This window comes from Calypte anna, chromosome Z (assembly GCF_003957555.1).
Source record: "Calypte anna isolate BGI_N300 chromosome Z, bCalAnn1_v1.p, whole genome shotgun sequence".
In the NCBI taxonomy this organism is placed as follows: Eukaryota; Metazoa; Chordata; class Aves; order Apodiformes; family Trochilidae; genus Calypte; species Calypte anna.
In genome coordinates this window covers 13,350,786-13,376,723 of record NC_044274.1, presented here as the reverse complement: position 1 = coordinate 13,376,723, position 25,938 = coordinate 13,350,786, and the positions used below count along the sequence as shown (strand labels likewise).

At 37.8% G+C, this 25,938-nt stretch overlaps 1 protein-coding gene across 4 annotated transcripts in view; it reads right to left on the bottom strand.

Moving 5' to 3' along the window:
• Positions 1 to 490: 490 nt before the first annotated feature.
• SLC1A3 (solute carrier family 1 member 3) overlaps positions 491 to 25,938 on the bottom strand; it is a 58,572-nt gene continuing 33,124 nt past the window's right edge. For 2 of the 4 annotated variants that reach the window (XM_008493454.2, XM_008493456.2), the window contains 7 exons: positions 17,286 to 17,490; positions 15,829 to 15,871; positions 8,074 to 8,369; positions 6,017 to 6,250; positions 3,489 to 3,683; positions 1,952 to 2,086; positions 491 to 695 (listed from right to left, as the gene is read on the bottom strand). In XM_008493454.2, the coding sequence (XP_008491676.1) occupies positions 491 to 695; positions 1,952 to 2,086; positions 3,489 to 3,683; positions 6,017 to 6,250; positions 8,074 to 8,369; positions 15,829 to 15,871; positions 17,286 to 17,490 (1,313 nt within the window). The remainder of the gene's footprint in view (positions 696 to 1,951; positions 2,087 to 3,488; positions 3,684 to 6,016; positions 6,251 to 8,073; positions 8,370 to 15,828; positions 15,872 to 17,285; positions 17,491 to 25,938) is intronic. The other 2 variants (XM_008493455.2, XM_008493458.2) reach the window with 2 other exon arrangements.

Genomic DNA, 25,938 nt, shown 5'->3' with positions numbered 1-25,938 from the left:
TTTACTTATCTGAATGCAGTTATCAAGATAGAATATTGATTGTGTGTTTGTAGATGTTAGGAATTTTGCAAATGGTATTAAAAAAACTGAAATAATTTTCAGGCTCTATTATCTTGTTTTGGCTTAAAGTTCATAAAAAAAGGGGGAAAAATTTAAAAATAAGAGTAATAGGTTCATAGGACTGAGTAACTGAGTAACATATATACTGGTTTTTATTTTTATTTTGGTGACTATCTCTTTTTTTGACCTCCATTAGCACATGTCTAGCAGGACCAGTGTTGTTGCCTGTCAATTTTTTTTTTTTTTTTTAAGTGGGAAGCCAACATGTACAGTGATCACTGCTAATTTGGAATTTGTTTTCATTATTTTTTTCAGTGCTAGCATGAAGGGAGAAAATAAGAAATAAATGAACTTGGTGAATTCAGGATAAAAATGGCTGGAAAAAGTGTGCTTTACACACTTGTAGTGTTGTACTCATGCCTTCTTTACCCTACATCTTGGTTTCACTGTCTAGTGGTTTCTCACTCTCATTTTCTTGTGAGATCAGCTGGTATGGTTTCTTCATTTCATTCTCCTCTATCACAGAATTACCCATTTCAGCATCCTTGTTCTTCAGCTCGTGCCGTGATAAATGTTCAACAATTCCTGCTCCAATGGAGTCTCCCAAGACATTGGTAGTGGTACGGAGACGATCCCTAAGGAGGATAATAAGAAAGCCTGGATTTCACCACTTGTTAAGGCAAGCATGCAAACCAGATGCTTGCAATGTTCAAACAAAATTAAATACTTACCAGATTATTCAGCCAGTTTATATATTTTCCTGTATCTGAACTGTTAATACCATGATTTCTTCCACAGGAATTAACAGATTTACTAGGATTTACACTCACAAAGTGTATTCATAACCCGGGCAACTTCACAGCAAGAAATAGCTGATAAGAACAACAAAGGGACCATATGGTAAAGGCTTCTCAGAGGCATTTATCTAGCCTGGTGGTTCTGCTTTACATCCTCTGAACATGCAAGCCAACGAGAATCTACCTTTTTAGGGTAATTTTCCTCCTGATCATAAACTATGGTCAGTAATTTATGGTGGAATTCTGCTAAAGTAATTCAAGTTAAAATACAGCAATGCAGCCCTCTTAGAGTTTTCTGCCCAGAAGAGCCAGGAGGCAGCTTGATGAGGAGTGACTGGGACTGTTAGTCAATAAGCTTCCATCAACAGGAGGCTGTGGGCATGTGGTTAGAGAACCATTTGAAAACATTATGTTCTAATAATAGCATGGGCAACTTCTTACAGGGATCACTTGAGAAGACTGAAGAGTAAAAGCCTCTGGAAAGTATAAAAAGTGCAGAGGCTGTGCACAATACGTGTTGGAGGAAATGTTTTGCCTTTGATCTTGTTCCTGGACCCAGGGGATTTCCCCATATAACTACAGGTGTCAGTTAGTCTTCTATGGATGAAGAATGGAAAAACTGAGGTGCAATGCATTGTGGTGGAAGAGAATTACATAGCTGTTTTTCATTTCTGTTTCTATGAGGACCATATGGACCTTTCCTAGATTAGATAGTTAGCAGGCCCGCAATTAACTGGGACAAATCTGAACCAGCTCTGAGCTTGACTGATGGGAAGGTTTTCATTATCACCCTACAAAAATAGAGTACTAAAGCAATTCTTTGCTCATTTGTGTGTCTGAAAATTTTCTTAGTTGAAGGATCCAGTTTTCTAAGTAACACATTAGTATGCAAGATGAGCCATCATTAAGTAACACCCCTCACCATCTGCTCTAAGAAAATCTCTGGCTCTAGAGAAACTGTTTCTTTTTAACATTTCTTTTTAGCTGCCTTTCACAGCAAAAGAATTACACCACTGATTGCTGTATTGCCAGAATGTTCCTATTGAACTTCTAAATATTGCCTAAGCCCATAATGACTTTATAAAAATACTTACAAGAACCAGTCCACTGCAATGATAAGAGTGATATCATCTGTAGGCAAGCCTACTGATGTAAGCACAATGACCATGGTGACCAGTCCAGCTTGAGGAATGCCTGCAGCCCCAATACTGGCAGCTGTAGCTGTGATGCTGTGCAAAGAGATGGCAGGAGCAATTAATTGACTTCCATAAGAAACTCTCCTTATCATCTGCCAAGTATTAAAAACACATAAAAAGCAAGAATACATTTGCTCAGCAGTAAGTAAAAAGATGAGCCCAGTTCCTCATATGAACACTGCATAGCTGCAGGGGAGTGTGAGTCTTATATCCCAGATGCTTACACTAAACCCTTAGCTAGAACTCTGGACACATGATTTATTAGGTGGTAAATCTCCTACTAGATGCTTAGGACCAGACCAAAGCATTATAGGCACATGTCCCCACTTTCTGAACTAACTGACCCCACAAGTTCAAATATGCTATAATAAAAGCTGAGGAGGTAATTTTGTCCTGGCAGATCTAGTGAAAGAACTCCTATTCTCTGTCCATCTCAGTAACCTTATGCCAGGTGAAGTATCTGTCCTCCAGCAGTTGGAATTTTGCCATTAGAAAACTGCCAGAAACCCTGAATTTACAGTCTAGTAACTTCATAGAAATATACTTGTTCACACTTGGTTTAGGAAGAATTTGTTTTGCCAGATGATTTGGCAGGGAGCAGCTCTCATACTAATAAGTGTGGAACTATTGCTTCAGAGTGTGAAGGCAGAGTTTTACCCTCTCTTGATGAGTATTGAATTAAACTGGTGCTTTTTACAGAGAAAAATCTACATTCCCAGCTCATCATTTAAGTCTTCCATTCAGTGTTCCTTAGTGATTAGTACCCATCTCTCTCTCCTACTGTGTTCCCTTCTTCCTTTGATGACAGCTCTTTCTTCATCATGTCTTCCCCTCATCCTTTTCTCTTAAACTCTTTGAGAAACATAATGAAATCAATGCAGATCAGTTATTGAGTGCTACTTAGTGGGCTGTTTGGTGTTCTGATTTAAACATGAAGGCTTGTGTGCTTGCAAACGTACATGTCTTGTCCACCTCTACCAGCTGGTGTAATTAAAAGTTATTACTCCTTATGCAGGTTGCGCTACTTGTATCCTGAGACAACTAGGACTAGGAAACACTACTTCTACCAGTATTAGCACTGTGATGCTTTGATGCTACTACTTTCTGCATGCATAATAAACTACCCAGTACTGATTGTAAATCTATAGGTCCCAATGGCTGCATTAATTCTTAAGAAAGAAAATTTAAGTAATTAAAATGTATTCTGGGTGACTCTACTAAGGATGTTGGTAGATGTGTCATGTAACAGTTTTTTAAAGGTTTACCTAGTGGAGAATGTGTCCTGGGGGCCTCTTCTGTGAAGATGATGTAAATCATTATAGTAGCAGTTCTTGGGTTTAGTTCTAAATGATTTTGTTTAATCCCACATAAAACAGCAAGAAGGAGTAGTCATAAATATGCTTATATTAGAGGTAGGTAATAGTGACTTCTGTACCTGATTGTGATAATTTGCCCGAAGTTCAGATCAAAGTTGTTAACTTGTGCAATGAAAATTGCAGCCAAAGCCTCATATAAAGCAGTTCCATCCATGTTAATTGTAGCACCAACTGGGAGTACGAATCTTGTAACTCGTTTGTCTACTCCATTTATTTCTTCTAGACACTTAAATGTAACAGGTAGTGTTGCAGAACTGAAATAAACAAACAAAAAAAGAGAAGGTAGATTATAAAGTATCCTCTACAAACAGGGAAGGAAAATAGTGTCATGCATTGTGATGATAAGAGAAATTGTTCTTAGTTTTTATGTGATCTACCAAAATATTTTTTAAAAAATTTGAAGACTTCTGATGTTGGGGGTTCTTCTAATGATCGTGGACAATTTTTCCTATGGTTAGTTACCGTCATTTTCTACATCATCCCTAGTCTGAATGTATCTAACTTCAGTATTTTGTCAGTTAAAATTTTTTTTTAAATACCCACTTCTTTTTTTAATGTCATGAAGTTATAACTGAGTCATCTCTAAGCACTGCTTTCCTGAAGTTATGAAAACTGATCTATTTAAACCTTCACTAAACCTCATGTTTTCTCTGATTTATTTGTGACCTCACCTGCAAAGGGCATTTTGACAGACAATTTCATTACTTTACAACTTGTGGGTTAAGATCAGTAGGCACCTGAACACTTCACAGCCACTCATTTACTTGTCCCCACCACAGGGGCAATCAGTCAACATAAGTAGATGGATGCCCAGCCCATTCCTGAGGAAAAGATGACTCACCCCCATAACATCCCCTTTTTCCTTTGCATTGATAAGCGTGATGTTAGATGACATGGAATAGCTCTTTGGTTAGTCCAAGTCATCTGCCCTCCCAACCCATTTCACAAGCCTCTTCCTACCCATGTGGTGGCAGAATGAGAAACAGAGAAGGTCTTCATGCATTGCAATCCTGTTCATCAGTGTTTGATCAATCTCTGGTCACAGATCTAAAACATGTCTCCTAAAAGCTGCTATGAAGAAAATCAGAGCTGGGTCCAGTACATTTAATCTTTTTCCACTGCTGCAGCATGCAAGCATGATATAACATAATTTCATTTACAGACCAACCTAACTGAACATTTTGGCTTTGTCTGCTACAGGAGTGCCAATTCAGCACTCATTGTAACAAATTCCCTTTCTGAGACACTGACTCAAACAGTAGGTTAAGGTAGCCATATTATGAGCTGCCTGGGGTCTTTGTTCTTAAAGATGTATCTGTACCAAAGTAAAGGTTTTTAAACCAAAGCAAAGCGGTTTTTCAAGACCCAGGAGTTCACCAAATCCTAGAATGGTGTGGAAAGACCTTAAAGATCACCCAGTTCCACCCCCCCTGCATGGACAGGGGCACCTCCCACTAGACTAGGTTGCTCAAAGCCTCATCTAGCCTGGCTTTGAACACTTCCAGGAACAGGGCATCCACAACTTCTCCAGGCAACCTGTGCCCATGCCTCAGCAACCTCACTGGAAAGAAATTCTTCCTAATATCCAATTTAAACCTACTCTCTTTGAGCTTGAAACTGTTAAACCTGTTCCTATCACTTCATGCCCTTGTAAAAAGCCTCTCCCCATGTTTTCTGTAGCCCCTTCAGGTACTGAAAGTCTGCTATATGGACACTCCAGAGATATCCCTTCTCTAGGCTGAACAACTGCACCTCTCTCAGCCTCACAGGAGGTGCTCCAGCCCTCTGATCATACTTGTGCCCTTCTCTGGACTTCCTCCAAGAACTCCAATGTTAATGGCCACAGAACTGGACACAATAATGGCCACAAAATCTTCTCACCCAGTTTTTCAAAATAATCCCAAGTATCAGGGACTTGAATTTAATAATACAGAATGTTTGATTTACAATACTGTCTTTAGAAAACACTTTTAAAATCTATTTAAATGAAAGGTATTTTATGAAAGGTCATATTGTATAGAAAATTAATTGTAATTATGTAATTAGTATTCCAATAACATTTCCTTTCATCATACATGCATATTTTATTCATATGATGTACCTATGACTTCATCAACAAAGACCAGAAGTGACAGTTCTCTTTCAGGTTCATCACTGGTTATCACAGTTTTGAGCACAGAACTTCAGATGCCAAGAAGGTCTCTCAAGCACCCCTAGAAGCACACCTGAATTTTCCTATTTCCTGAACCATTTTGCCATGCACTTCCATTGCCATCTGGATCCTTTATCAGTAAGCCATTAAAAACTATTTAAAAATTTCAAACATCAAGGCTAATTAATGTCAGAAGGGTTATGGTCATACAGTCTGCATCACCAACAGACTCACTCTGTATCTGTTCAAGGATTCTTACAAAAAACAGAGTTTATGTCAATATAATGGTAATACATGCCTCTGTTGGACAGCAGCAAAACTCAAAGTGCCCAAGTAAATTCATTAATGGAGAATTAACCAGTTACACTAGGCAAAATTGTTTCACAAACCAGTTATAGTATAAAAACAACATAGTCTCAAAATATTGTATTATACCTGGAAGACGTTCCCAGAGCTGTGACTAATGCCTGGATTAAGCCTCCAATAAATACCCAAGGATTCTTACGAGTGATCAGGAAGTAGAGGAGAGGTAGGACAATGACAGCATGAATTAGCAAACCAATGATAACTGTTACAGTATACATGGCAAGCTGACCACCAATCACACCCATATCTTCCATCTCAACAATTTTTCCAGCAATCAAGAAGAGGATTCCAAGTGGAGCATACCTGCCAATAAGAAATCAGATCAGTATTGTATTGAATAAAGTAGTTCATTCTCCCATCCATACCTTTTCTGTCTGTATACTTGCAGGAATGTAGGATTTCAGTGTTGTGATGGGTGCAATTTTTGAGAAGTTCAAGAGCTTAACAGCTGGATTAAATCACAGCAGTGAATGTTTCTGATAGGCTCTGTTGGACTCAGGATCTGATCAGGATTTCAAGATGTGTAGTGTGCCTGTCAGACATGTAGGGAAATTATCTCCCTTTGGAATCAAAGTGCCATGTAAAAGCTAGTTTAGCCAATTTTGTCTGTGTGAAGGAAGGCTCAAATGATAAAGCTGCAGGTGGTGGAACTTCCCAGTTCCTGTACCCCCCCAGTGCTCTTTCCCATGTTGTTGGGGAAGGAACCCACACAGAAGGCTGAAAAATTCTGATGCTCCATGTCCCCCTTTTATCCAGTGAGACATTGGATAGGATAAATACTTTAGCATTAAACCATCTGTATGATAGAGGTTAACTGCATTCTGAGGCAGCAGTGAAGTTGGTGTGATCTGCTTTTTCCTGTAGGTAAGCACAGCTACAGACAGGAAAAAATCTAGTGCTGAGCATAATTCTCCTGCAACTGGACTTTTTTTTTATAGTCTTATTTCTATAAATGTCAACTCATCTTTTCTCACTGTTACCAGACAACAAAATTTATGAAGCATATCTCAATTGCCTTTTATGCCATTAAATTTGTGTTGAATTTTTTTCAGAAGTAACATTTCTCATGTGCTCCTTTATCACCTTAAGCGTGAGTGTGAAGAGGAGGAAAGATTTTTACTTTGTACAGATATTTCCTGGTAGAACAGAGCTGTAGTTACTGGAAAACATTTTTAGTTTTAAATCTAATACTGCAACATATGTGTGTGTATTACTGGGTAGGGTTTTGGAGTTCATTGTTTATTTTCTGTAGTAAAGGAGACAAGACATAATTTCTTTTCTTAATTAACATTCTACCTGACAAATAATAAATCTTCATTGTTGAAAACTCTTCATACCCAATGTCTGACAGGAAAGGTATTGGTTTTATTTACCTACTACTGAACACAATAAACCAGAAAAATTATGTGTAAGCAGTGCAGCTACCGTGCCAAAAGAGTATGGGAGATGTTTGTTGGTTTCTTCTAGTGATGTCAGATTAGGCTAGAAGGGAACTGATATAGCTTAATGTTGTGACTGCTATCTATATGAAGACATAGAATGGGTCTGTCTAAGCTTAGGAAGTTCTGCCATAGACTCTGATTTTTTTGATGTTAAAACCTAATCTTTTTATGGTCTTTTCAGTACAACGTCTAGTGATAGGACAGTGGGTAATGGCTTAACCTGGTCAACTGAAGGAGGGCATATTTAGGCTATATGTATGGAAGAAATTCTTTAGTGCAAAGGTATTGAGACACTGGAACAGGTTGCCCAAGGAATTTGTGGATGTCACATCCATGGAAGTGTTGAAGACCAGGTTGGATGGGGCTTTCAGCAGCCTGGTCTGTTGGGAGGTATCCCTGTCCATTCAGGGGGTTGGAACTAGGCGACCTTTAAGGGCCCTTCCAACCCAAACCATTCTGTGATTTTTATGATTATGTGAAATACACCGAATGAGTCTGAATAACTAGGTATGTTTGGGCAAATTATTGACATAAATAATTACTGTTCTTGGGTTCAGTAATGAAAAAAGCTACAGATCTTATTGTCTAATTTCCTGCCAAACAGATCTCTGTTATCCAGTGCCTGACTCTGATGAAAAATTATTGTTAGTAACTTAAAACAGAATTTATCAAAGAAGCACTTACCACATGATTAGAGCTACCAATCTCATGATAGCCTCATTAAGGCTATCAAAGAACTCTTTTAATGCCCGACCTTGCTCCCTCATGCTTCCAATCACCAGGCCAAAGCTTATTGAGAAAACCACCAAGCCAAGGGCATTCACTCCATTTACAGAACCTGGAACAGGAACTATTTCCTCTTTCATTCGAGTGAGTGTTTCCATTGCTTCTGATACATTGCTTATTATAGAAGCCACTGTGGATGTGTCATTGGATGGAACAGTTACTTTAAACATTTTCTTTTCATAGTTAGTTTTGAACTGTTGAAACAAAACAAAAAAGAAATATAGAAATTCTGTGAATTACAGCAAAGTTAAAAATTGTACATTAAATTATTAATTACTATTGTATCATTAATATTTCTTTGTGTAATATTTCTGGTAAATACTGTTATGAAAAACTGTTGTTTTCCTGAAAGCAGCAAAAATCCGTATCAACTTCAAAGCTGAATCTTCACCTTTAGCTTCCAGAACTCATTTCCTGATAAATATGTTCAAATCAAAAACAGATCTGTCATGTTCATTAGTTTTGTAACAAAACAATTGATTTTTAGTTTACATTTTTATAAATTATTATTTTTCCTAGCAACATTTTTCTAACTTTTAGATTATATTAACAACAACTTTTTTTGGCTAATGAAAATGTTTTCATGTGCTCTGGTGTTTTCTTACTATTTCTTTTTTAATTAGAAAAAAAATAGACTGAAAGTAACAGATATATCACAGATCTTTTTTCCTTTGCTATCCCAAAGCCTTTAATTTTCTATGCTTTGCAGTGACAAGTCATTTTTCTTAATTAAGAAAAGGTTTCTACCCTAAATGGTTCCAGTATAGAATGGGAAAATCAATTGCAAAATATCAATATACTCCTAAATATCTACTTTGAAAACTCATCTTTCCCCAACTAGTGATTTTTGAAAGAGGATTATGCATCCTCAGTATTATTGTCTGGGCTAAAAATGCCCTGCAGACCCATCCTGATTAAATGCTGATGAGCAGAAAGAATACTAAATATCACTAGTCAAAGGTTTTTGAGGTATCTCAGAATGCTAAGTACCATATTAAAGCAGTAGGATGCTGTTTTCAAGATTATTCAGCAAATCTGGATTATTATTCCTTTGAGCATGCCAACAAGAAACAAATATTAAGTCCAGGACCTGCCAGGACCTGCAGTATTTCTATCAATATCTGGAGACTGTGGCACATTTCAAAAATATTTGAGTGAAATAGAATACTTATCACTAAGATGGAAAACCGGAATATCAGCATCTATCAACACTGACCTAATTTTCTGTTTTATTTCCACACCTTAAGAGTTTTGATGCACTCCTTCCACATATTTGCTGTTTTCTCCTGAGGGCTTTAAGTCTTTAAGAATTTCAAATAAAACTTTCTCATACGAGATTTATGGAAAGCTTCTGAATAAGAAGCAGCAGAATGAATCTCAATGGAAATCAGGTATTCTTGGGGTTTATATGAAATGTGCTGAAAAGTTTTAAGGTGTGGGAGCCTCACCTTGAGTATCTCCAGGAATGAGGCCTCAACCACCTCCATGGGCAACCTGTTCCATTTTATCACTACCCTTATGGTAAAGAGCCTTTTCCTAACATCCAGTCTAAATCTACTCTTCTCTAGTTTAAAACCATTGCCCCTCGTCCTATCACTCCAGACCCTTACAAACAGTCCCTCTCCAGCCTTCCTGTAGCCCCTTCAGGCACTCGAAGGTCACTGTGAGGTCTCCCTGGAGCCTTCTCTTCTCCAGGCTGCACAAGCCCAGCTCCCACAGCCTCTCTTCACAGCAGAGCTGTTCAACCCCATGATCACTTTTGTGTCCTCCTTCCATCAGGTCCATGTCCTTCCTGTGCTGAGTGAGGGCTCCAGAGATGGATGCAGTACTCCAGGTGAGGTCTTCCCAGAGCAAAGTTAGCCGAATCACCTCTTTCAGGCTACTGGCCATGCTTCTTTTGATGCAGCACAGAAAATGACTGGGCTTCTGGGATTCAAGCAAGCACTGTTGTCTCATGTCCAGCTTTTAACCCACCAGCATCCCCAAATCCTTTTCTACAGGGCTGCTTTCTGAAACCTCACCCTCCAGACTGTACTGATGGTGAGGATTGTTCTGACCCAGGTGTAGGACCCTGCACTTAGTCTTGTTGAATCTCATGAGGTTCACCTGGGCCCACCTCTCCAGTTTGTTCAGGTCCTTCTGGATGACGTCCTGTCCCTGTGGCTTATCAATAGCATCACTGAGCTTGGATTTATCTTAAAACTTGATGATGGTGCACATGATCCTGATGTCTACATTGTTGATAAAAATATTAAACTGGGTCCCAGTACAGACTCCTGAAGGACACCAGTGGAAAAGCCCACTTCCACTCCCTCACCCACTCACATCAAACCTTCAATAATTTCTCCTGTGTGTCAGTTCTAGTTTGATATCTTGGTGAGCAAATTCTGCTTTCTAAATAAGAAGAAAAATTAACAAGAAAGAAACCCAACATTTTTGGGTTAAAGCTGTTGGGGGGCATCAGATCACCCTCTGATGAAGGCCAGAAAAGGAAAAACATTGAGACTGGAACTAGCCAACCAGGGAGGTGGGAATAGGTATGCTTCTTTACATGACAGAGAGGAATTAAAGGAAATTTTCTAGAAGATACCACCACAGGGTTTTTAATGTCCTGACAGGAATGCTAAAATACTGCATTGCAGTATAGACAGATACACTGTCTATCACATATTTCTAATTATTTATTTTTTACTAATGTGTATAGGTATGATAATTGTGTTACATGTATATTTTATTAGTGTTTTTCAGTAGGAAAAACCTTAGCTAAAAATTCCATAATGCAAATAACTGAAGGGTATAATTATGCTGGAATTGAGGGCATACAAGTTAGACATACATAAAAACACAAGCTGCTTTATGAGGACTGGAATTATAGCCTAATTTACTAACAGATTTCCTGTTCATTTCTTACTCTCCCTAGACACATCAGAACTGACTTTTTGCTGATTCTCCTCCATTACCCTCAGATCCTTGTCTCATCCCTACCTGTTTGACTAAGTGAAAAGCTACACGTGATGTGTCTGTTAATGTTAGATGTGTGCTGCCTGTTGGGACAAGCCAAGAGCTAGGCCATAAACTGCCCTTATTTTGCGGTCAGTGCAGTCTTGATTTCTCTGAGAATTTCCTCCCTCAAATTTTATATGAAAGTAAGGTATAGAAATATAAAAGTCCAGGCATGAATGTGTGATTAACACTTCCAGTCCCCTTAGTAAGGATGAGTTCAGGATAGAATGTTTAGTTAAAACTAGCTCAGAAGAAATGTAGTTATCAGATGCACTTTTTCAGTTCTTTATGCCTTGGCTGGCATCACATCCCACCTATTCACAACAGAATGACTGTTCTCTGCATCATTCTGTTAAACTGCTTCTGTATCTGTTGATGTACCAAATTCACTTGTGTTTCTTCTGTCTTTTGGTACATCCCCAGAGCACGGCAAAAAGAAACAGTAGTTAAAAAGCGGTATCTGCCTAACAAGCAGAGTGCTTAAGATTGCTCAGCCTGAGGCTAGATAGAATTTTTTAATTTAGCTAAGGAAGAGAAACTAAGAGATAATGGCTAGAGCTGAAAGATAAATCCGAACATTTCTTTAGATATACCCTAAACTAGGGGTGAGTATTGTGGTATATAGAAAAATATAAACAAAGTATTCTAGTTTTAGGTAAAGTATGGAATACTTATCTGCAGTCAGCCTTTTCAGATTCCCCTGTTACTGATAAAAATTACAAAAGCCCAGAGATGATCAGAGCATAGTGACAACAGTAACTATGTCACATGGCAATAGCCAGCATCAGAAAGTGTGCTGTTTGGATTAACAATCTGCCTTTTCTGGTGATCCCTATCTGCCACTGATTTACTGGTGGAAGTCCTGCTAGAGCCAGGGTGCCTCCAGTGAGAGAGAGTGAGTAAACAGTGAAGAACAGACCGAAGCTGAAACCCAACATTTTCCAGGTTATTCTATTTATCTTGACCTGTTAGACAAGGGTGGGATTTTGTCCAAGCAATTTACTCAAGGATGGGACTGTGTCCCACCAGCTAAGACTGAAATGGTTCTGGTGATTCGCAGTTGAAAGGTTTGAATGAAAGGATTTCCTTAGCTTTTCCATGGACTTTCTTTCTCTCCTACAGACATTCTTTGTGGCTTCTGTGATCCACAATGGGAGGTCCTTTTTTTTGAGGAGAAAGAGTATTCTGTCCCACCACTCTTCCTATTTTTGGGAAAGAGAATGTGTCAAGATGGAGGAAGAGGAGGCAGCTTTGCTGACCTCAGAGATTTGATGGAACTGGGAAACCAAAGAAACAGAAGACTGAATGAGAAACAGTAGAAGATTTTGGAAGATCCTTCCTTAGCATGTCCTAAGGTCCTGGTTTTCCTTCATAGCAACAAACCTAGAAAAGGTTTTCTAACTCGACCTACAGCCTTCTCCACCTTTTATGCCCTTCCCATGCAGCTCCATTTCATTTTGCAGGAGAACAATTCCACATCCAGAAAATGAACTTTGCTTCTCTGAAATGAATTGTGTGAAAGAAAGTGTTTTGTGCTATGAAGTTTGAGTAATTTTTTATATTTTGAGCTTAAAAACGTTGGGAATTACAATTGGTCATTTGTGTTAACAAAGCTGCTCTGGGAGTGCTTGCTGTTGATGGGGAAAATAATAGGTTCAAGACTTGCTGAGAGTACTAACACAGCCATTTGAGGACCTATCTTCTGGCTGTGGTGGGAAAGAAAGAAAGAAAAACCTTCCAGTGGATTCCAAGGCATATCTCTTCTAGGGAAGAAATCTGCCTAAGGATGCTATAAAACAGAATGTGAGAACCTAATATATGAAAAGATGTGATTTGAATGTGGAATGCAAATGTCAACTAAGTTTTCCGGATGCGCAAAGCTGTGGATCAGTGTTACACCTCTGAGTGTGGATGTTTAAAGGCAGTAGTATGCTTTGTGTTTAGGCCAGCAAACACAGTGTTACAGAACCAGATCAGTGCCAGAGGGATCATCCTTCCTCATGAGTTTTCTGAGTAGCATATGAAAAAACAGGTGTAAACTTTTGAAAATAAAGTCATGGAGTCGGATGTTCAAAGTCATCTGGATACCTCTGAATCTCTCACATATTTGATTCTCCTGTGAAATGGTTTCAGTTTAACAAATCTGTTACAACAAAATAACCTATACTTAAATATCTAATATTTGGTATCTGCTTCAAAAGGTAATAGTGCCAGTATGACTGATTTAAAATCCTGGGGCTTAGGAAGAAGAGCCACTGCAATTCAGAAAAAACTTTGATGAAACTTTTCCTGTTTTTTTGTACTATTTTTCAGAAATCCCTTTATGCTGGAAGACACATGAGAAATACATTATACTTGATGTAATCAGAATCTACAGGACATCATTAATAAAGACCAAATATTTAGAACTGCTAGTCCCTGAGTGAAATTTCATTTTCCTGAGGATATTAATTGAAAACATTTTTTCAAGCCGTATCTTAGAGCCAATGAAGTAGTTTTTTCACACAATTCCTAATTGAAGATTATTCTAGGATCTCACCCTTTGGGTAATGAAGGCCAAAAAGCTTTTTAATGTCCACTTTAAATTCAGTCATGGTGCTTTCCATTCCTTCTTGTGTAAATATTTATCATATACAAGTTGCTTCCTACTTTGTTTTTTGTACCTGAGTAGTTTTTAAATCAAGTTTCTTTTTCCTTTATACATTGTGTTCTATTGATATCCCAGCATCTCCCACCTCCACTGTACATGCTCTGGATGAATCTTCCTATGAATTTAATGACCAGAATACACTCAGTACTCCAGACAGTCACATTCCTCTGCCTCTATTTCTTCTCTTGGAGTTATGTCACCTAGTATGTCCCAGAGCTGAATTTTAAGGGATTTAATTTTTTTTCCTTTCCTTTCTGATGATAATTTCCCATCTCAAATTAGAAATTGCAATCAATTGACTCTGTTGTTGTGACTTTTTAATATTACAGTGTGCCAGGGGCACACCACCTTCTTTAGTATTTGTTACATATCTCGATAGTATTTGGACAGTCTTGCCACCTGCAAATTGCATTGTGTGCATCTTATGGCAATGTCATTCATAAAAATACCAATTGGGACTCATCCAGTCCTTCAGAAACTTCCATTTCTATTTTCACAAATGCTAGGATATTTAAAAAAAATATTATCCTCTGCTCAACTGTTTCACTTTTCTCATATTAAAGACTCTGTTTTATAAAAGTTTAAAGAGACTAGATCTGTTGCACCTCTGTGGCACAAGAAAACCTCCAACCCAAATCAAAGAAAACAATCTCACAAAAAACACCAGATAATAAAAAAAAGATTTTTTTCTGGTGCAATTTAGGTTTCAGAAACCTGTGTTATTCTTTATATTATTTAGATATAGTTTTCATTTTCATTTATTACGAATTCTTTACACTTTCCTTGAGGGTCCTTAACACCCTTCAGACTAATGGATTATTTAATAGTTTAAATCAATTCCCAAATATTTTGAAACTGCAATTTGACAGGCACTATTATTGCTTTCACTAGTTTTAGATAATAACTTCCCAATTGGAGAGACTTACTAAAAATACTTACTGCTAGGTCTGTAATTTTGCCATATTGCCATCATTCTTCCAGACTTTGAGATAAAGATTATATCATTCCCTGACTTTATTACATTAAATTCTTTTAATTACATTTCTAGTTTAGATATAGACTTTTATCTTTCCATTTCTTCTGCTTAACTGTCCTGAGCTCATCATGACTGTTAGTGAAAATAGAGGCATAGCATCTGTTGCCTTTGGACCTAGGTCTAGTTTATCTTTGATGTTGACCAAGTCTTTTATCTAGGAACTCACTGCTTTTCACTGGTCTCTGTTTATATAGCTAAAGAAAATGTTACTGAAAATGTTTCAATTCTTCTTCAAGATGTAACTCAGCTGGATTTTGGAAAGTTCCTACTATATTGTCCACCTTCATGACCTCCATGCTTCAGCTGTTTCTAATTGCTGCAGCACTAACTGGTAAATAATATCTGTTCAAAATTGTCTGTGGGGTCAATAGAAAGAAATTAGATTATGGAAATGCACATTATAGATTTCACTGGATCTATAAAAAAATGTAATGGTTTAAAAAAATGTAATGGTTTACAGTTAAGGTCAAGACAAGGTTAATGATAGAAGAACCTGTTAAACAACATAGAAAAAATATTCCTATGCACTCCTATCATAGGTGGCAGAAAGTCACCTGTTTCAAACTTCTGCACATTTCTCACATGACGTTCTCAAACATCTTCCAGTCTTTGCACAGGTGATGCATACATCAGCATCTTCCAGTTTAAGATAATATTATTTTTGAAAAGTAAGTTCTGTATTGACTTTAATGAAGCTTGCTGTAGACTTATGAATCTGACATTTTGAAAAAAAAATTTTTTTATTTGCTGTGCAAGATATTGTCTTCACTTCCCACAGCAAATATGGAGACAATATGGTTGAAAACAAAGCACAGACTTGATTGGTTTGGGGATTTTTTGCTAGCTGGCAGCATACATAAGATTTGTTTCTACTGGAAGCATAATTAGTAGTATTCCTAAAGAAAATGCTGTTACAATTTCATGGTTTGTTATATTTCAGTTGGAAATACCAAAACGTTTTTACCTGTTTAAAGCAAGCTTCCACCAGATTTGGAGGGAACATATTTCTGTAAAAAAGAAGGAAAAAACATAAGAGGTAATAAGACTCTAGTAATATCTTAAGTAGAAGGAACAGCTAATAAAGGAATTGATAAACTAATTTTCGAAGGAATCCTAAGGCAAATAAGTAATAATGTGTACAGTGAGTAGAGCTTTGCATGTAGGATTGGTCTGGTTCTTTGTCAGGATGAAATGTAGTAGGGCTGAATAGTTCTTGGTAATTGCAATCCCTGTATTCAATATGGTATAGCAGATCTGGTTATAGAGCAGAATATTTCTAAATTATCAAATGAGCAAAGCTCTGTGGTTCAGTGCTGGCTTTTAATTTTGTGTTTACTAATGCTTTCAGAATCCAGATTAACAAAGTTACTAATATGTAATGTATTTGTACTTTATAGGTTTTGCAGTCATGTAGCCTAGTACATCAGGACATTCATTAGTAAATTTTGGGCTCCTATTAAAAAATTAGATTAAAAAAAATAGAATTACTTATGAAGTTTGACCATTTCCTAATAGTATAATTTTACACATATAATTATATATGCGTGTGTGTAATTTTTCTGTGAGGGTTTGTTTGATTGCTCTCCAGCATGGTGACATTTTTGAGGGAATTAGAAGCAGCCTAGCTCAATAAATCTTGAGGAATCCGAGTGCAAACCTCTTCATGGGTCTTTCTGAAGTCTCCCTTCCTGGCAGCATGACTCTTGGAGGCCTTTCTCCATGTCTCTGGCTTCTCCAAATGGGTTAGTGGAACACAAAATTTTGGTGGCTTTACCTGTGGAAAAGCTCCCGAGTTCAAAACCTCATCTTCCCTACTCCCTGGAATACATCTGTGACATATTAGCTCTATAAAAGAGGCATTGCAGAGGCTCTGATCAAGGAGAAAACATGATTTTATATCTGTGCCCCTCTGTTTCAAGCATTTAACTTGCCTATTTCTGAAATTTATTTCACACCTTTTTCTGAAATTTATTTCACATCCTTATAATTTAACAAGGTCAGTAGATGCACATATACTGGCAGCTACAATTAAAAATTAAGATGAATCAGGGATTCAAGTAAAGTGAGGAAACTGCCAGAGCTGGAAGTAAAGGAAAGCAGAGGAATTTGGTAATAAAGATTGTGCTATGGAAGGAGGGCAAAAGACCCATGCAGATAGCAGAACAGAAATGTTTCTTTTGTGCATAGAAGAATCTTTCTTTGAATATTAAAAGCAGTTTCTTCCCTTGCAACAGCTTGTTTTGAAAATAAGTCTATGTATTCTGCAGTTTTGTAGGGGTTACAGTTATTGGTATCACATAGTTGAAAGAAATTAGGCTAGTTTATGCAGTTACTGTCTAAAATTCTCTGGTTTTGTTCTTGTGTGAATCTAAATGTTATCATTGCTATTGGTACAGAACATGTGCAATATCATAGCCATACCTGATTAAATCAAGAAAGGCATCTGCTGCTGTCACTTGCACAATTTTGCCTTCTCTGTGCATGTTTTCTTTAGTACCTTTCCCAGGGTGGATGATGACCACAATGATTATACCAATCAGAACAGCAATGATCGTAGTACTCATGTAGTAGACTACAGCTCGGACTCCCATCTTCCCTGAGGCTTTACTATCCAGGGCAGCAATTCCTAGTAAATTTAAGCACAAGGACATTCACCTCATACAGTGAAGAGTATAAACTCATCACAATGAAAATGGTATTGTGGGAAGAGTTTTGATGACCAGTACATTCAAAGCTACCCAAGGTAAGCTGGCACTCTTTTGCGGCTCATCCCATCCCTAATGCTTACCACATAATTTGCTATTACAACAGTTATAGCTTTCTGTGCTTTAACACCCTCTTAAAAGCAAAGATTATTGGTCTAATGCAGTGTGAAACTCCCTCTGTTCCAGAGAGCTGGTTCACATTTTTTGACTAGCATATTTACTGAGATCTGAAAAGTGTGCCTTAGAAATGTGCTGTTCCAGATTTGTGATAGTAAGAAAGAAAACAGAGTGCTCTCAAAAAATGCTGATAATGTTTGCTACAATTAATGTGTATGAAGAATTTTTATTCAATCCCTAATGCAATGAACTGTTTACCTCTGTCCCAAGCCATGGGAGTTTAAAGCAGATTAAATGCTGTTAGCTTATTTCAGAAAATCTTTACTATTGTATGATTAAGAATTCAGAGTATTTTACAAGCTTTGCAAAACTTGAGCCATTAATCCTAATTCTTGGCTCATCTTAATGCATCTGATCTAATTTAAATACTAGGGTGCTCACGATGGCATCTGCTTAAGTTTTTGTTCATCAGGTTGCACTGTATTTTTTAAAAGAAGGTGCAGTTCAGCCAGGGAAAGAGCTCCGAATCTGTGAGAAGCAGAGTCTCATGAGGACTGTCATAAATGGAAATGCTCTTTCTCTTTCCATGTAGGCCTTAAAATACCCCTTTGCTCCTTCTCCTTAAAATTTCAGGTAGTCAATAACTTCCCCATACTTCATTTGGGGGACTACATCTTCTGCCTCAAAACACTACTGATGCTTCTTGTTGGAATCAAACTTGCGAAGTGCAGAATGATATAATAAAAGGTCAGCAAAGGATCTCTTTGGTTTATGATCTATCCCCGAGAGGCCCTGTATGGCACCATCTAATCCAGAATCCTTCCCAAAGAGATGTAGATGCTATCTTTGAACATATTAAATAGGAAAATTGATCACCCTCTGCTCTGGGTACCTATCTAAGAGAGAAAAAAAACACTTAAAAAAAGGCAACAGTTTGCACAAATACAAATAATATGGAAACATAAAACCAGAATAATGACCAGGCAGAATTAAATGTTTTCTTGAATAATTGCAGACAATTGCAGGTACGTCTCTCCATATTCTAGAGGAGGAAATGTGTGCTACTGGAGTTACAGTGAAAGTACTGTTAATCACTGATGTAATTGAGATCAAGGCAGTGTTCCAGGCTCTGATCAAATCTTCAAAGTATAAAACCAATCACATGCTTCATACTTACCCTTTCATTTCAGCTACTCTTTGCCTGTCCTCTCAGCAGAAGCCATTAAAGCCAGGAAGATTTGTACCCACAAAATGAATTATAAAGGGAGATCACTAGACTTGCACTCTGAACTGCTTGATTTTCATGTGCCATTTTAATGGAAGAACAAAATGTTACTACAACAGTAAGAAACTGAAAATGGAAATCCAGCATTGGAAGCACTTGGTCCATCATTTCTCTGCTCAGATTTTCCGTCTGTGAAACTGGATGATAATGCTTGTGGTAAGTTTACATTTATGTTTTGAAATTCTGTGAGGAAAATGGTAAATACTACTAAGTAATAAATAGTTATCTTTCCAAATAGGAAAAAAGTCCTATAGCCTTCTTGTTGGTGGGTGGAGAACTTTTAACTTTTCAGAGTCCCCAAAATAATGCAAGTACAATTAACCAATACAATATTATTAACCAATAAAAATAAAGTTAATAAATTTTGGAGACTCTAAGATCTGCTGCTGAGCTTCATAAAATTTTTCTCAGACAGCATTTCTTACAAATAATATTTTTAAAATATCTGTAACTTAAAATTAAGTGTAATTTCAAAAAAATGAAAAATGAATGCATGCACACTCATCCAGTCAACTTTATATATTTTTATTGTTGTTTTAGGTTCTTACTTGCCATTTCTAAGGTAGCAACAATGGGTGGTATATATTTTCACTTTAGCTAAGATCATCTTTAAATTTGATTTACATCATGAGCCTAAAAAAGTTAACCTGTAAAGTTAGATAGGAAAATTTAGAAATGTCTGCATGTTAAATCAGTAATTTCCCAGTATTCTGCCCTTCCTGGGTAACAGATTCAGTACCAGATGCTGAGCACTGCCAGGCTACAGGGCTCACTGGCATAACACACTTACTGTTCTAAACAAGCCTGATCTTTGTACTCCACACTCAAGTCTAGGTTGAGTTTTCTACACTCCAGAAATCTCTGCAAGTCAGTGTAGGGCACAATTTAGCACTTCAGATTGCTGAACTGAGTGATTAGAACCTGTGTCCCTGCTTCTTTATTTAACTGATTCTGGGGTTGAGTGGTGAACCATGTTCAAGTGGTGTGTCAGAGGGCAAGTCATACTTTTCTCTTGATAAGCTCTTTACCAGCTTAGCTTCCTACTATGCACTATAGTTGTGTCTATGTGGCCTCTTATTTTAGATTGCTCAGTCTCATTCCTGCTCTTCCTTATCATATAAATGACTTCTCATCTTGAAAGTAGGGAACAGAAATTTGTCTCTTTTTGAGCTTTTACTTCTTGGGCCATGTATAGTAGCAAGCATTCAAAGGTCTGATAGTTCTAAATATGAACAAAAGCTTTATGAGGAGGATGCAAGTTCTCACCTCAGAGGGCCCTTACTGTTGAGCTGCTAGGCAGCCTTCTTTCTACTGAAGTTATTGGGAACTCGGTGAACTCTCAAGAGGGACATTTGGTACTGTGCAGGACCAAAAGTGCGAAAGCACACCAATTAGAAGAAGTATATTTAAAAAAAAAAAAAATCAGATCTGTTTTTAAAACATGAGAAAATGAAGTGGTTTGTTTTCTTTGCATTTTAAGATGTTGACGAGATTTCTTAGAGCTGAATGGGTCTCTGGAAGAGTCCGTAATGGAGAGGCAATAAAGTTTGCTCCAAAGCTTTCATGTGTCACAGACCATTGTACCCTTGGTGTGTCCTTTCACAGTCAGCCAGAAAATCTCCCATTGTCCCACGGGAGATGTTTGTGCCCCTTTCATCCTGCTTGCTGGTCTCCCCTCCACACTGCTGCTGGCTCCAGCACCTCTGCCTTCTCTTTTCCCTTCCCCTTCCCCAGGGGGCCTGGGAAACTTCGCTGTGCCACCGGTCCCCACGCCGGGGGATGCCTTGAAGTTGTCAAGGAAACCTGGAGCAGAGCTCCTGTAATTTCTCCCAGCGTGTGTGTGCACATAACATGAATGGGACTGATTTTTCAAGTACTGATGGGGAGGGAGGCAGGAAAGAAGGAAGGAAGGGAAATGAAGAAAGGAGGGGGCAGGAGTAAGTCTGTAAAACTGAAAACAAATCCAAGCCCTTACCCCGGTACTCTTGCTTCACCTACTCTTCCCCTCTCTCAAGTGTAAGTGAGGAATCAGTCACACTCTGGCTTGAATAAAGACGTGACAAGAGTGTCAGGGCAAAAAGCGGAGCACTACATTGTTCTTTAACAAAGGCATTGGAGAGGAAATGAAAATGTTTTAAGGATGTAGGAAAGGCAGCAAGAAAGTAGGTAGTGTGACTGCAAGAGAAGAAGAGAGAGAAAGGAGGCAGGCAAAAGAGAAAAAAATCCAGTTTGGGCAACTTTTAAAAAATTGTGAATTGTGAATCAGAAATGATAGTTCTGATTGTTCATTTGAATTGCTTATGGTTCTGTAAAGTAAAATGCAGCAACTTTTCTGAATGGCTTTCAGAATGGCTAGCTTTGTGTCATTTAAACTATTTTGCACTTAGATTATATGGAATACTAGAATTTACAAATCTAGAGTTTCTTCTATTGTTATTCATTTTCTCGACATAGCAATCATGCTCTACATAATGGAGTCCCTGTCCATGCAGGGAGGTTGGAACTAGATGATTTTTAAGATCCCTTCCAACTCTAGCCATTCATGATTCTATCATAATCTATGTGTAATCTTGAATTTAACTAGGGCACACTGATGCCTTACAAGTAGTAAGATTAATTTCCTTTTAGTTTTCCTAAAACAAACAAGCCTACAAACAACAAGAAGAAAACCTAGTGATTTTATAATTTGTCAAACAAGACTACCATGGAGGCAGGGGGCATACATGTGAGTGTATGTCTATATGAAGTATTTTTTGCTGTCTTTTAAGAACTTCTGGAAAAAATGAGACCTTCATGTTTTTGCTTTCCTATACTAAAATTCTTGTGTCTGTAACAAAAGGCTAACATTTTGCCCACAATATTTTTAACTTTTGGTTTATTTAAGATTACTTTTGATGTGTAATGATGAAAGTTTTAAATATAGAATCAAAGGGACCTACAACCATCATCTCATCCAATGGCCTGACCACTTCAGGTCTCTCAAGAAAGTATGTTCTTAAGGGTATTGTCCAAATGCTTCTTTACACTTACAGGCTTGGGGCATCCACCACCTCTCTAGGAACCCCATTCCAGTGTTTGACCACCCTCTTGTTAAAGAAAAACTTCCTAATGGCCTAAACCCACCCTGGTGCAGCTTTGAACTGTCCCACTGGTCCTATCACTACATCCCAAGCAGAAGCAGCTCAGCACCTCCCTTTCCACCTCCCTTCTTCAGGAAGCTGTAGAAAGCCCTACGGTCACTCCTCAGCCTTCTTTTCTCCAAACTGGACACATCCAAAGTCCTCAGCTGCTCCCCACACTATAGCAGTAACTCAGCTCAGTTTGAGAGGAGCCACCGTTTCAGAGCCCTGGTGAAGAGCCTGTGACAGGAGGCTGCCGTCTGTGGGAGTAAGACTGAAGGACTCCAAGTCAGAACCCTGCAGAGATGTAGTGACATGATGTTGCAAACATATAAAATGATGAACCAGTTCTGAACGAGTGTGTAGAACAAACTGGGCATTCTAGTTATCATATATGTTGACTACTGGAAACAAAAAAGAGATATTTTATGATATTTATTATTTTTTTTCCTTAGTCCATATATTAAAGCTTGATTGACTCCACTTTCTTCCTAATGTAGATTTATATAAATTTCTTTTAGATGTTTTGGACTCAGTCTTTAAAAATAAAACATTTTTTAAAGACCATCTTTTTCATGCATCTTTTTCATGCTGATTATTTTCCTGTTCATTTTTTATAGTCTCTTCATTAGGAAATTACGGTTGCTTGTTAAGGACTCCTATGGTGGAACAACAATAATGGTAACTGTTGACTCAGGAGTGCTGCCCTAATTTTGTTTCTTTAAGGCTGTCTCTCACTCTCCTAATGAAGCAGTCTTAAATGGGCTACTCCCTACATCCAGCAAGCACTGTGTGATGAGTAAACACTCAGTGTGAGACCATGAGAACAATCTCTTTTGTGTATGTTGATGAGGATTTGTGAAAATGAATAACACTGCAAGGTCATGGTAAAATATGCTGACAGAAAAATTCTAAGGAAAAGTACTAGTTAGGCAGAGACAGTGGAAGTATCGCCCGAGTTTAATTAACATGATTAAGTTCTAGAGCTTTATTCTGACAGCTGCTGAGCGTGTCCGGAAAATAAAAGTTAAATAATTTTAAAAGCTTTGGCAATTGAGACATTCAAAAGGTCAGGTACAAGCTAGATTAATATTTTTAATATCAGTAAAAGAATAAAATTGCAAAGAAAAAAAAGCTAAACAACATTTTCAAAGAACTGTATGCATTGGTGAAGTTAATGAATGTTAAATCAATACAGCTAATGACTTTCTGAAGCCACGTAACATATGTGCCTGAAATATAGCTCTGTACACCTTTTTGCCTGAACTGATGGGACCAGCTGCCCCCTAATGTCAGTTGAACTTATCTTTATTTGAATATGGAAATTTAAATAATGAAATTAAATGTTCTATTAATTTTTACAATCACAGAAAATATCTCACAGTCAAATAAGTAACTGTCTTTGATCCAAAATTGTGTCACCAAGATTAAGCCAAGCTAACTAAGGAAACCTGTGGCTGGAATATAGTAATGCAATTCAACAAGCCAATTAAATGGCTAAGAATATCTCCTAACTATTAACTATGAATTTTTTAGGGTTAGCTAGTCTGTCAATTTGTCATTGTGAATCATCTCAGAATCATGTCATGTGAATCTCAGAATCACAGAATATTTGGGTTGAAAGAGACCTCCAAGATCATCCGGTCCAACCTTTGACCAACAGAACTTTTACAAGGAAATCAGAAGGAGACCATGTCTGGAGGGACAAAACTAACATTTTGGCAGCAGTTTGCCATTACTTCAAGTTGACTGTATTGTTAAACTGCATTCTTTACTCTTTGGTGGCGGTGCTACTAAAGCAAGTTAAGCGTTCCTTATATGTCCCTGCTAAACTGTAAGCTGGTTCTGTTCCAGCCAGGTAGCTTAGCAGATACCATCCAGCATTTGATGACCAGGAGAGAACAAGGATGTGTGAAAGCACCTGGACTCAAGAGAGCACTGAAGGGCCAAAGCTTCTCAAATGGGCACTGCCTTAGGAAAAGAAAACAGCACAAAAATATATATACTCTTATGAAAATATACACGCTACTGATACATGTAAGAAATAAACCACAGAAATAAAGTCTGTGAATCGGGGAAATCACAGACTTTAACAGGAAGGTGGGACCTAACAATGTGTAGAAGAGTGCACATAAGTACTTAAAGAAAGCCATTTCACTACTACAGTGAGGAGAAAAGTTGTATATGATAAAAAAAACCCTATGCCTTTCGAGAACATGCTACCCTGACATACAAACTTATTTCTGTTATTCATAGAATGATTGTTTTGAATTACCTAAATGTGGATGCTGCATAATGTAGAACTTCCATTCTGAAAGCTTTTGCATGTGTAATAGGGATGCAAACTGAACATTGTACTGTATCTTTTCCCTTTACTCCACTCTTGTGACACCCCACCTGGAATACTTTCTAGTTCTGGGACCACCAAAACAGGAGGTGGACACAGAGCCCTTCAAGAGAGTCCAAAGGGGGGCCAAATGATGATCTGAGGGCTGGAGCACCTCTTCTATGAAGACAGGCTGAGAGAGTTGGGGTTGTTCAGCCTGGACAAGAGAAGGCTCTGGGGAGACCTTTTAGCATCTTCCAGAAGAGGGTCTACAAAAATGCTGGGGCAAGACTTTTCACATGGTTGTGTGTGACAGGACAAGGGGTTATGGTTCTAAATTGGAAGAGAGTAGATTTAGGTTAGATATTAGGAAGAATTCTTTAGTGTGAGGGTGGTGACACACTGGTACAGGTTGCCCAAGAAAGTTGTGGCTGCCCCATCCCTGAAATGTTGAAGGCCAGGTAAAATGAATGGGCCTTGGAGCAAGCTGGTCTGGGAGATGTCACTGCAGGGTGCTTGGAACTAGATGATCTTCAAGGTCTCTTTCAACTCAAATCAGTCTATGATTCTCTGATTCCATTGGTCCCATATTTCAAGATGGAAACAGTGTAAAAATAATCTAGGAAATTGGTATAATGTGTGCTGTCTTCAAATTTCCTCTGTCCATTTTCATCTGTTGCTAAGGGGATGTTGTTTCATCCTTTATCTTCTTGGTTACGAACACATGGTCTCCTAGTCACAGTTTAGTCATTAGAGGGAAATAGTGAAGCCATGGTAATATCAGGACATCACTGACTGGTATAAATGAGAGTCCAAATAATCTCTAGTGGCTTTACAGTGATATTTTTTTTTACTTTTCAGTTAACCATAGGACAACAACAACAAAGACAACAGTAATAAAGACTGTTATATTGTTATGCATCACTGATGGTGATTCACTCTTTCAGTGAAATAACTTCCTTTTATGAAACTTTGCTTAGTTTCAGTGTATCAGAATTAGTTATCTTACAAAAAGTGCCACAGCAATGTATACCAGAAAGTATTTCCTAGGACATAAAATACAGCATTCTGATAAAGCAGGCAAATATATTATAGAGTCTTGGTTAAGAATTTATTTAGCTTGAGGTTGAAATCAGTTATTATTTTCAGACTAATTTTCTCAAGGTTGGATATTCCACAGCCTTGCTCAGTTCTTTTTTTTCCATGCATTTTTCATCCTTTAAAATTCTCTCCTAATGTATTAGGAGAGTGTCAGTCAGAGAGGGCAGGTAACAAGTCCATAAAACTCCCCAGAGCTGTGCTCATTGTTGCTAGACAAGTTATAGACACCAAAGTATTACATCACCCAGTGAAATGAAGTATGCAGATATGGTAAAACTAGATGTTGCATTTATTGAGTGTCAGTGATATTTGCATTACTACTATCATATTCTTGCAGGAATATACTCTACAGTTCTGAAAAGTATAGTTGATTTACTCTTCAGGTTTGCAAGATAATAGAACACATTTGGAGAAGCACTAG